The sequence below is a fragment of the Cygnus atratus genome, chromosome 1, assembly GCF_013377495.2.
Source record: "Cygnus atratus isolate AKBS03 ecotype Queensland, Australia chromosome 1, CAtr_DNAZoo_HiC_assembly, whole genome shotgun sequence".
NCBI classification, from domain to species: domain Eukaryota; kingdom Metazoa; phylum Chordata; class Aves; order Anseriformes; family Anatidae; genus Cygnus; species Cygnus atratus.
Genome location: NC_066362.1, coordinates 125,801,602 through 125,814,698, shown reverse-complemented (window position 1 = coordinate 125,814,698; position 13,097 = coordinate 125,801,602). Strand labels below are relative to the sequence as shown.

The following is a 13,097-nucleotide window of genomic DNA, read 5'->3' as shown; positions in this document are numbered from 1 at the left end:
TTACAGGTCATTCTTGGTGATGATAGTGGGGGCGGACATGCATCATACCATCACTGAAGCTTAACGAGCTCCAGGAGAGAGGGAGTACTGTAACTAACGTGGTATGAGTCTTCACTCTCTCCTTCAGTCTGTGAAGGTGGGACTATGTTCAGTATATTTTCTTGCCATTGTGTTTTTTTTTTGTTTGCTTGTTTTTGTTTTATAATAACTTTACATCAGAAAGGGCAACTTTAAGCACTCTGTGCTTAAAAATGCTTAAAAGCAGGAATTAAGGAGGTATGTGATGGTATTTAATTGCTAGAGTTTGTTGCATGGTTTTGGATCAGTTCTTGAGAAAACACCATGATGGAGCTACTCCTGTAGAGTTGCTCTGTTTCCAGTAAGACGTGGCTCTTCTTTCTTTCCCTTTCTGTTCAAATTGGTATGTGAAACCAAGACCATGCTGGTGATACCAACAGATAGATTCCTGCTTGATGTGGAAATGCATGTTGATTCATGCTGACAAAATCTCAGAACTGGCTGAAAACTGATAAACCAAGAAACTGCATGACCAGTTATAGAGATATGGGAGAACTTCTACTGAGTTAACTACCACAGTATTTTTTTTATCTGAACTACTCCCAGTTAATAAAAGATACACTTGCTCATCACTTATAAAAAGTATCACCTAGAACCAGCCTCAACCCCATCCTTTCCTGATGCTCGGTACAGTGAAGCTAGTGTAAGACTACTTTACATTCCATAAGTAAACAAACCAGAGCAGCAGACCTTCATCCACACAGAAAATGCCAGGAGCCTTGCTTCTCAGATGGCTGCTTTAAGAACCACAGCTGATTGAACAATGCCAACTGAAAATGAATTGAGGAAAGATGGAGGTGATGCTTACAAAAAGAGGAATGTATATTGAAGAACAGATTGCTTAGGTAATGCCATCAAATTGCTGTAGCAGTCTTCAATTTGAAATGCATCCGAAGGTCTTGTACCTCCTGAAATACCTAACTTTGCAGGAGGAAAAAAAAAGTCCATAATCCTTGTTCCATCTTCTGTTTATCAGGAGATGATTCAATTTACCAAACTGGGTATGACCATGTTTTGTGGAGTGTCCTTGGCCTCTGATCTTTTTTTCCTTGGCATCAAATTTTTCCCAGAAAATGTTACCTTCTGCCTTGCTGTCTGGAGAATACGAAGATTGTACAGCCAAAGATTTCTTCTTCCATCTTTAAGAAAATAATCCAATTTTCCTGACATATCACCGCAATATATTGATGCTTAAGGGTGTTTTTTGGTAGTGGTGTGGTTTTTTTGTTTGTTTTTGTTTGTTTTGCTTTTGCTTTGCTTTTCCAAACTATAACATACGTTTTGTTTGAATGAAGAATACTAAATTATTTTCATTTCATCATGAACGCTTTTTTTTTTTTTTTTAAATGAGAACTTGAAGTGGAAAACATTTTATCCGGAGAAGATAAGAATATTTAGAAAACTTCACAAATTACATTTGAATGCTTTCAAATTTTATTTAAGCAAATATGTTAGTTAAAGCCCTATGAATTTGCAAAAATATTTTTCAGGGAACCTGCATTTGTGTAGAAGAGATTTTTGTTTAAAAGAAAACATGTTTTTTGCTTTGTACAGAATACTAATTTTAGTACTGGTTTCATGCAGGTTACTTAAATTTGCTGTGGCCGTGCAGGAATTTATTATACACTGTACATCTGAATCTGTAAAGCTGGAAGATTACAGCAGATGAAATAGCATTATTATTTGGCAGACAAAATGTTGGTGTGTGTGCTAACAACATGAAATTACTTATCATTTACCACTAACACACATTCATTTGCATATAAATGTTTTAAAAAGTAGATCTACTTTACCCATGAATGATTCAATTCCTCTTAAGAATTATGCCTTTTATCTTAATTTCATCTTCTTGCCATTTCTCACACACATACTTTCCTTTGCCCTTATCACTAGTCAGATCTTAAAAATATTTTTGTCAGTAATAGTGAATATTACACTTAATCACTGTAGTGCTAAATGAGGAAGGCTTTCATTCCAGAATGGAAATGTGTGTACTGAAGTTACAATTTATTGTTAATATTCTGCATGCTCACAGCAGAAAAATTACTTACCCTTCTTACTCTTGCCCTTTGCAAGTTAAAATTCTACTTATATGTCATCTGCCTTCCTGTCTTCAGCCTGAGCTAACTTACTGCAAAGAAGGATATCCTCAATCAAAAGACTATAACCGGATCAATAAAAACAAGGACCTAAAGGGTGTGTGTTAGCTGATAGAGATCACATTGAAAATGTTTGTTGCTGTTAGTAGATCTTTTCTACAGAACTGCAGTAAAGCCTGTGGTATGCCAAAGGCAGTAAATATGTCCATATGCAAAGGGCGAATGTGAATGCCCTTCCTCTGACCTATCTCAAAAAATGGCTATCTATGTAGATAGATACTTTTCTTAGTTGATTTTTTCTTTGGGCTGTTCTGAGTTGTGGGCAAGTGCAAAATATATGCCCTGATTAAAAGCAGACCGATTAAAAAGGACTGTTGCAATGTAAAATGTTTTAAAAGTGGTAGTGGGTTCATAACAATCTGTTGTTGTTGTTGAAACTGCTGATAAGCTGCTTAAGAATCTGTGAAATGCACTTACCTGAATATATAACTGGTATTTTGAATTCTGGAGAAATAACAGGACCTGGCTGACTAAGGCCAAAATTACATGAGGGAGTAGAAAAAATAAAAAAAAAAAATGAGCACTTGGTCTTGTAGAATCTGCTGCTTGAATAAGAGTAAGATGAATAGTTATATAATTGCTCTATTAGTGCAACAAAGCATAACTAGGGCTTGGCTTTTTGATGTGTTACTTGATTGTGCTGTGGGAAAAGAGCTGCTTTTTTCAGGAAAGGGGAAGATGATTAATAATAATCTTTACCAGGCTCTTCAGGACTGTAGCTGTCATGTACCTGATTTTTTTCTGACTGCAAATGTTTAGGACAAATATTTAAATTCTTTGAAACCATCTGCCTTTTAATCAGTATAAATTTATTGCACTTATTAAATAATAAGTGCAATTTGAACTATCTGTCTTTATTTCTTATTGACTAACTCTGTATTTATGAAACAGATACGTAAGGATCATATGTTGTGAACTTCTAAATTATCCCATATGTCAGTGCTATTTGAAGAAGAGAGAACCCTAGTGTTGGTATTTCATGATGCTGGAAGAAGGGCTGTTAGGACTATATGTTGTAGGCAGAACTGATGATTTATAAAGTTACATAAGGCACCTTCCATATGACAAGCTGTGTTCTTAAGCCGCTCACAACTTTAAACTGGTAAACTGGTTTGCCTCATGCTTTGTGGGATATGTTCAGCCAAATGTTTTTGAGAATGAGATTCAGAACAGGATGCATTTTGTTTATTTCAAAAACAATGTTGGAGAAAAAGGTTGAAATTTTTCACGGGAAATTTTTAGCGACCCCAGATTTTGAGGCCTGGTTTTGAAATAGCTGCTATGCACCATAGTATCCACATGATGCTGTTTTGATTATAAATTAAAAAACTTCCTCAGGCTTCCCAAGAACTGAGGGCTCTAATCTTTACTGTTTCCAGTTTGCTTGTTTAAAAGTAATAAATATTACATACAGAAATGCTGCTTAAGAATGAAATTTGGAAGATGAAAGCATTGAAAAACAGTGAGGAGCAAAGTTAAGCTTGCCTGAGATTATCTTAAGTCCACTTCTTTGCAGGCATATGCTCTTCTCACAACAGTCTGTGAATAGGTGGAAAAAAAAGCCACAACTTTAAAAAAAAATGTTAGAAAGAAAACTTGATTTCATTCTTGTGATTATCTGTATTACTGTGAGATATCAGGCATAACTGAGAAGTTATATTTCTTTACACAGAAATTATTACACAGTGCACAACATTTATTACACATTACAGCTATCTCAGCTATGATATTTGTCTTTGCAAAAGGCTGCCACTTTTTTCTTCCATTAAAAAATAATGTTTGTGAGTGTGGTGTCAAATATTTGCCAAAGAAAAATAATCCTTTACCTTCTGTAGCTTATACAGTCATAGTAGCCTTCTCCGTAGGGGCAGCAGAATTAATTGATGTAAGCACTGATATCTGCTGTGCCTGCCTGCAGAAGCTGTTCTTATTTTTCTTTTACCCCCAAGCACCATTGTTGCAGCAGTAGTGTCAGTTCTCATCTTGTGTTGCTTCAGTGAGAGTCAGCACTGGTCACGGCATGCCTTTTGCTCCACATGGTTTCCAGCAGATTTGTGGGCTGAATGAGAAGAAACAGTTATCTAGGGAGATAGGCAGAGGGGTCCATATGCTTATTTCTTCATCTTGGGTTATTTGTAGGAGTCACATGATGTCCTTGAACTTAACGTGGCCTCTGAGCTTGGAGACGTATAGACATTTGTGGTTACATAAAAAGTTGTGATAAGGATATATGTTTTAAGGGATTTTTGGATTTGTTAATGGGACTGCACATGTCTGTCTTCCACATTGTGGTGTATTTAGATTTGGACTGCTTTTGGTACCTGAGCTTGGATTTTTAAGATAGCTGTGTTGCACTGGAACAGGCAGTGTAGACATACTCTATAGATGTCAGCAGCCTCCAGACACCGTGTCTGAGGCAACAGAAATAGCTAGCACTGTATGACTTTCCTTTCTAACCCATGCTAGTAGTGTGAGGTGCACTTGCTTACTAGCAAGGGCTAAGTGAATTTAACACAGAAAAAATTGAAATGAACTCTGATTTTTTTTTTGTTGTTAATTTTTATTTGTGTGGTGAAGGGTAACTAATATTCATCAAACTAGTCCAGAAAGGTTCACTTCACTCCCAAAGTTTGGTGACTGAAGTCTTTTCCTACCCTATGGTGCTGGTGCAAGGACGGGCTGGCAGATGGCCTGTCTCCCCCCACCAAAAAAAAATAAATATCAAAACTCATCAGTGATGATTAGACCTGCTGCTTGTCAGCACGTGAAAAAACGAGCTACAATTCATCACTCACACTGTCATGTGAAGCCACAGAAAAGTAATTAGCAGGTAAAATGTCTATTAATAGCTTCCACCACCTTTTGCTCAAGCACCTGCTGACAAGCTATTACTCTGTGTAGCTTAGCTTCATCAAGTTCTTGTTTTGTGATTGCTAGAAAAGATGCCATTAGAGCCATTTCTGTTGAGGCGGGGTGTCTCTGAAGAGACTCTTCCTCTGTGGCCCCTTGTTGATAAAGCAGATGCGTAGACTTGCCTTGCTGCTAGTAATCTCTACAAGCACGCAGAGATTTCTTTATGCTTCTTTCAGTGACTGTAAATTTATTTTGGCTAATGACAGCACAACTTGTGTTAGTGCAGGCTAAATGCAGAGTAGGGAAAAACAAAGAATTGCTGTTTTTGCCTGCAATTATCTTTTTACGTTGCTTGGAAATAAATGCAGCGTATTTCTAAGAAAACAATATTGTTAATAGTATAGTATCAAGTATAAAGTATGATTGAACTTGGCAGTTATTATTTGAGCAAGCTTTTTTCCAATATTAAAACACGCAACTGTTTCGTTTTTAATGTGGGCCAGAAATATTAGTGATAAACAAAGTGGGGATTTTGTTAGCTTGGCTGCTGTTGTAGGATCCCTTCTGCTTAGAGGCTTTGATAGATACAGCTGCCCCAAAATATATTCTGCCTAAAATTTCTCTGTATTTTACATTTCTGGCTATATCTGTCTCATATTACAGGTAGAGGCTTTACCAAAATCAGTGCCATTCCTAATGTATGACTGAATTGTATGTAGCTTGGACATCAAGTAGGCCCCTCCATTTTTTATGTTAAAGAAAATGCACACAGTTGACAAATGTATCTGGAACCAGACTGTGTCCCTTCCTTTCCACTTATCTGACAATGAAAAAAAGGCATCTGAAAAAGAAAGAATATGTATGTAGTCGTCACTTGAAATGTTAACAAGAATCCACTAAGCTTTTACAGGAGGTGCTTTTCTAAAGAAGCATATATGCACCTGTTATTCAGTCACAGAATACTTTTTTGACGATCTTCTTGCTCAGCATTTCCTTTTTACTGATGATTTGCTTTCTGGTGGGACTTGAGGCCTATGCGTTATCAGCGTAGGCTCCCACTGCAAGCAGGCACAGTGCAGGCTGCTATCCGTTACCTGCCTCTCTGAACGGGCAAGGTATGGGCCAGGTGATGGAGAGGAGGATGAAGGAAGAGGTGAAGTAATTTGGAGATGTCAAGGGAGAGCCTTGGGATGGAGCCTGGGCTTTGGCATGGGTCCCCAGCCATGGTTCTTGTGTGTGGCCTGGTTGGGGGGGCCAGAGGGTACCCTAGCTCAGCTGGACGCCTGGCGACCCTGCTGGTGCTTTCCCTTGTGTTGAGGAAGGAGAATGGGTTTGGTGCTGAGGGATTTAGAAACTTGAAACACAGGCCCCATTGTGGAAGTGTTAGTAATGCTGAGACACATGGGGTGTGAGGAGATTGAGAGGTGCTATGTGAGGCACTCAGACTTATGCTGGTGAGGATGAGCACAGTATTTAGATTACCTCATACAGCCTTTCACTGACAGCCTCCTTGATTAAGAAATTCAGCATTGCTCTATATTGGAAAGAAAGAAGGAAGTCTCATGAGTAGATGTGGCAGAGCTGCAGTTTGTGGGCATTCCCCTTGGTGTTTGGAGACGTGAGCACCATGGTAAATGTGTGTTGATACGGGGGTCCCTTGCAGTGGGTTTTGGTTTGCTTGACTGCTTGAGACTCCTCTCCTGAATTTGCTCAGGGCAAGCTGATTTATAAGAAAATTCCCATGATAAATCTATTGTCTGGAGTATCCTTTTTTTGTTTCTTTCCTTTTTCCTTTCCCCAAGTAAGCTAGATGCTCAAGAAGTAGAATGAAATAAGAACAAACCTGATTTTTATTTTTTTTTCAGCTTATTTCTACGGAGTCGTAGATCTCCATCAAGCTCTCTTAACCACAACAACCACAGGAAAAAAAAAAAAGATAAATTATTTGATGTTTATCTCTTTAATTTGGACAGATTTAATTAGTTATTAGTTATGAGCCGCTTAACTGCATAATAAAGTATGTTTTACTTTTCCATCTGAATTTGTTGTTTTCATCCTGTAATTTTTTATTTATAACCTAACTCTATCTGTTGTATAATTGCTATAGAATATTTACATGGTGGAAAAATCATTGCCCAAATGTACTAACTGTCTCATTGGGAATTGAGCAAGGTGGCAGCAGACAGACAGCGCCTGTACAGAAACTGTGTGGTTGATAAACATGTCACAAAGCCTTTGCTGGCCAAAATAAGGATGTTCTCAGAAGTTGCTGTAGAGATTTTAAAATGCAATCTTAGCATATGTTCATTTCCTCTTAAGCTGAGTCCCACATCTTCTGCTGTGGAAAGACAACTGTCATGTTATTGACTCCTCATTAAGTGTGTTCAGTTTACAGGTGTGAAGAAGATCTGGCTGGGAGATGGCAGGCAAGGCATATTCTGAACTGTCTCCTTTCTGTAATATTCCAGCATTTTCTCAGGATTAGAAATTGTGGAAGGGCTAGGGGCTGTGTGTTTACTGGGGTCTACTTCAGTGGGATCTTCGTGGAGTCCCTGTATAATTAAAGAGGAGATAAGTTCATTTAGTAGATGCAGTAGATGGTTTGGATTAGGAGAGTGACAACTGCTGTAAATCTTTTTTTTTTTTTTTTTCCCCCTCTCCCTCCATCACCAATTAAAAAAAACAAATAATAAGTATGCTTCTGCAGTCTTAATCTTGATTGGTGAATATATTCTTTCTCCTCATGGACCAATTAGCATGGTGAGCAAATTTTGGGCAGTTTGGGATGAGAGACATTGTTAAGAAGTGGATTTTTATATATGCAGATGAGGTGCTTTCTGCATTCTGCTTTGTCGTTTGTGGTAGGAAATGGTCCACCCTGGATAGTAAGTAGCCCTTTACATCATCCTCAGAACAAGTTGTGTCCATAACCCTACGATGTGGTTAAGGCAAGGAGTAGTTTTAGCAGTCTCATCTCTCCTATGGCAATAATAAACCCAAGCCTCTGAAATCCTTTATTTCTTTAAAATGGGAAGAAAAAATCTCCTGAAATAACTCTATTATTCTTTGCATTTGTGAGGAAAACAAATCTATTCCAGGAGCAACAAATTCACAGAATCATCTAGGTTGGAATTACGGATGTTACTATAATATATTGTAATTAAACATGAAATTATGGTATTCTCTAGTGTCATTTCACCAGCATTTGTATATTTGAAGGATTTTCAAGTACTATTTCTTAATATTTCTGCATGATTATTTCTGTCTCTTCTGCATAGCAGAGGACCATATTTAAGCTTAAGGGACTGACTCTTAAATGGAAGCAAAGTTTATAACTTGACTTTAAAAGGGCAGCACAGACACTGTGCAGGGTAGCACTGTGTTCTCTGGTCTGTGAATCTGCTGGTCCTTTGCTGCTAAAAAAGAATAAAAAGATAATGGACATGCTTCCAACAAAAGCAATCTGGTATTACACTGCGTCCATACTGTCTAATTCTACTAGTTGTAAGGCCTCTTTCCTTAAGTGATTTTAGGAATCAGGGTGACTATGGGCACAAGGGACTGATCTGTAAGCATCAGATCTACTGAGAGAACCATCGGATCTTCTGGAAGTGGTATACTGCTTTGAAAATCGATCTGCCAGATTAGGGTTTCTCTTCATTTTGAGGTGTTTTTCTCAGTGCACTTAAAAACAGCTAAAAGATCACTCGTAATTTTTCTCTTCTTTTGTTCTATTTTTATGCACTTTAGAAACAGAACATGCCATACATTTAAAATCTAATGAGTGGGTGTATTTCTACCTTAATTATTAGGAATGGTTAAGTTTTGAAGCAGAAGAGCAGTCTTGCTGTTCTCAGTACTTCATGTTCAGTAGCAGAGCTAACTTTGTTCCTTTGTCTCTTTTTATTTCAGAACTATGGTTTGGAAACAGAAAATCTGAAAACCCTTTCTCACAAACTAAATGCATCTGCCAAAAATCTGCAGAACTTCATCACTGGGAGGAGGAGAAGCGGTCACTATGATGGAAGAACCAGCCGCAAATTACCAAATGATTTTCTGACATCAGTAGTGGATCTCATTGGAGCAGCTAAAAGTCTGCTGGCTTGGTTGGACAGGTAAAATCTCCCAAATGTGTCACAGGTAACCAGTTCATACACATGCACAAAACCCAACCTCTTTACAAAATCTAACGTAGACATGGAAATTGAAGCAGAATTCATTTACAAATTCGCAGTGGAAGTTTGTAGCGTTGTGTTTTTTTTTTTCTTGTTAATTGGCTGTCATCATGAAATTCAGATAGCATCCAGTACAATACATCTAAATTCACTGCAGCCTTACGCATATCTGGAAATACAATATAGCAACAGGCTGACATCATTAGGTTGTATATATATTTTATTAACAATATAGAACAATTCGACCTGCGTAACTCAGATTCCTTGCTCTGACAGCATAAAATTGACAAAACTGTGATCATTCTGTTCATGATATAGGTGTTAGTATATACTTCCATATGTGTGTCTGAACATGCATTTTGCAGGTTAGTTTTTTTAATTGCAATGTAAGAACTCTGAAACTGTAGATGTAGCTGGAACTGGCACGTACTCTTATCTCTGTGTATTAGATTTATATGTCAAGGTTGGGGGGACAGTGGGGGCGCTGCAGGGGTGGCCTCTGTGAGAAGAGTCCAGCAGCAGCTGCCCAGCAGCTGCCCCATGTCAGATAAGGGCCAGTTTCAGCCAGCTCCAAAGGGACCCGCTGCTGGCCAGAGCAGAGCCAGTGAGTGATGTTGTTTGTGCCTCTGTGAGAGCAGAGTTAAGAAAGGGGGAAAAACTGCTGTGCAAGAGCAGCTGGGAGAGAGGAGTGAGAACCAGCCCTCCAGACCCCAAGGTCAGTGCAGCAGGAGGGCAGGAGGTGCTCCAGGCACAGAGGAAAAGTTCCCCTGCGGCCTGTGGAGAGGCCCCTGGTGGAGCAGGCTGTCCCCCTGCAGCCCATGGGTCCCACACAGAGCAGATCTCCACGCTGCAGCCCTCCCGTGGAGGAGCCCCCGGTGGAGCAGGTGGATGTGGCCTGGAGGAGGCTGCGGCCCATGGAGAGCCTCCGCAGGAGCAGGCCCTGGGCCGGAGCTGCAGCCCGTGGAGAGGAGCCCACGCAGGAGCAGGGGGTCTGGGAGGAGTTGCCACCCATGGGGGACCCGTGCTGGAGCAGTTTGCTCCTGGGGGATGGACCCCGTGGTACGGAGCCATGTGGGAGCAGTTCTTGAAGAGCTGCTGCCTGTGGGCAGCCCCCCCAGGCTCAGTTCGGGAAGGACGGCGTCCCATGGGAGGGACCCACGTGGAGCAGGGGCAGAGTGACTGTGAAGGAGTGGCGGAGATGAAGCATTAGGGACTGACTGCAGCCCCCATTCCCCTGTGCTGCTCAGGGGAATGATGTAGAACAGGGTGGATGGGGGGAAGGTGTTATTTGTTGGCTTTTAATTTCTCACAGCTCTTGCTTGTTAGTAATAGACAATAAACTATATTTATCTCCCTATGCTGAGTCTGTTTTGCCTGTGACAATAATTGTTGAGTGATCTCCCTGTCCTCATCTCAACCCTTGAGACCTTTCCATTGTATTTCCTCCCCTTTTCCATTTGAGGAGGGGAAATGAGAGAGCAGTTGTGGTGAAGTTCAGCTGCCCAGCTGGGTGAAACGACCACACTCTGTCACCTAGGAAATATGTAGGATCAGGACTTAACTGCTCTCCTTTACTTCTAATGATAGCAATAGCAATGTGCAGGTATTTAAGACGATCATTGAAACTCTTGAAGTGGTTAAAATGAATCTACCTGTATGTCTTTATAAAATACATTGCAGTGTATTTTTATCAGCAAAAATAAAATCCTTATCCTTATTTTCAAGGTTCATCTACACATGCATCTTATTTTGTATCCAGCAGCTGAAGTTTTTTCAGAGTATGAGTTTTGTGTAATTCTTAAAATCGAACAGAATTGTTTGGGTTTAATGCTCTGGGTTATGTTGTGTTTCATTTTCCTGAGGAAAACTGGCTTCTGTCCCATAAATGATTTCCATATGAAAGGTTTAGGTGAAGCATGAATCATTTCCATTTCTTCAGCTGAAGTGTAAGCTCTTTCTTTTGTTCAGTAGACTGCAGTTACCACTGCTTCTTCTTTTCTCCCCTCTTTCAAGCCCTTCCAGAGATTTTGAAACTGAAGTTGGGCTCCTGAATTTCTATTTAGACAATTAACATTAGATATGCAGAGAAGTGATTAAGTTTCATAGAAAGAGCTTAATGTTGAAACTTGAAAAATTGGGAGTATGTTTTTAGCTCTGTCTCTAGTCTACTGCTGTGACTTGGAAGAACTGTAGGCCTCAGTTTTTCTCCCTGCAAATCTTTTTTGGCAGAGAACATCATATCCTTCTGCATCTTAAAACATAAAAATTAGCGTGAAAGCATGTTACACCTAGGTGGATCAGTGCCTGGAACTTCCTTCTATTTAGAAATAATCTTGATTATTTTCTCATTGGAATTGGACATAATGGATAAAGACTGTTAGTTAATAAGTGGAGATAGTATTTTGCAAAAAATAGTCTGAAATGTAAAGAGTAAGCTTTCACATATATGTATGTTTAGCATTGAAGAACAAGCTATGGTTTTGGCATCTTAATATGAATTTAGTGGTGGAACTTTAGAAAGAAAGTAATCATTGGTACTAGGAAATATACAATAATACATCTTTGAAATATATATATATGTGTAACACTACTGGCATATGTTCTTACAGAGATGTATTAAAATGGTGTTGTCTGTCTACTGACACTTTTATTTTCCTGCAGTATTGAGTCGTAGTGGAGAACTGCAAACCTTTCACACTTTTTTCCCCCCAATTAACTGAATAGTAAAATCTTTAAATAAATAAGTTTGAAGTGCTTGTATCAGAACACCGATGCAGTCTATTACTGCAAACTGGGCCAAAATTATGTACTTCTAGTATTAAAAAACAATCTGTAAAACTTGTTTGTAGCTCAGAAGTCTGTGGAGAATTACCTCTTAGTAAAATTATGCTTACAAAGACAGTTATACTGTGTTTATCAGAGAGAATTCTGTTAGTAGGTTAAAGTGTTGGTCAGGGAAGACTTTTTTAAAATAACTTTAAAAAATGTGTATGTCAGTTCTACTCTCAAGTAAAATGCAAAATGACTTTTACATTTATCTGAAGTGTTAGCTGATCAAGTGCAGGAGTTCCAAGAAATTAAAAATGAGGGCAGCCAGGGTGGGAGCTCTCTTTTAGCAATGTTGTCTTTAGCATCCAAATAAGGCTTCCTTGAAGCGATATGTTAATTTCATTCAGATTTCTGGTAAAGCACTTTTGAAGATCTGCGTAGCTAAAAATGTAGTTCTGGCAAATGTTTTCTTTAATGTTTTAAGACTTTTCTGATTTATGAGGGTGTGGATTTTTTTTGATTAGGTTTGTTCTTCCTTCTTTGTGAAACCCCCAAAGTGGGGTGAAAGCAGGCCAACGAATGTATTTTTCTCAGGAAGTTGGAACATCTGGAATGCAATAGGATTATGCTTATTATATTTATTCTAAGCAGCTATTGGGGCCACTAGAGGGAGATAGAAAGATTTTAAATATTAAATATTTAAAGTCAGGAACATGGATTTAGTTTTATTCTGCACAGCTGTTACTGTTAAATCTGGGCCCCAAATCTTAATTCTTTTGGTTGGTTACTAATACCAGTTCCATCTCTGGGGTGTGAGAGAGGGGAGAAAAAAACCATTAGGAGGAATATAGGCTGCCCCTATGTTGCCTTACAAGTCATGCTGGGAAAAAAACAGCTAGCAGCAGCTCCAGCTTGCCTAGAAATGCAATGATGTGCGCTTTTTTTTTAATGTATAGAGAATGGTGATGTCTCCACAGGACTTGGGCTTCAGTTGCTGCTCTAGAAAGTTCTCTTTACAATATTTCCATAGTATGCTTACTGTCTGCAAAGACCTCATCAGGCC

The 13,097-nt window shown here is 39.0% G+C and overlaps 1 protein-coding gene across 4 annotated transcripts in view; it reads left to right on the top strand.

Moving 5' to 3' along the window:
* The window catches only part of CNKSR2 (connector enhancer of kinase suppressor of Ras 2), a 215,933-nt gene that overhangs the window by 39,583 nt on the left and 163,253 nt on the right, over positions 1–13,097 (top strand). For all 4 annotated transcript variants that reach the window (XM_035542316.2, XM_035542315.2, XM_035542313.2 and 1 more), the window contains exon 3: positions 9,003–9,205. In XM_035542316.2, the coding sequence (XP_035398209.1) occupies positions 9,003–9,205 (203 nt within the window). The remainder of the gene's footprint in view (positions 1–9,002; positions 9,206–13,097) is intronic.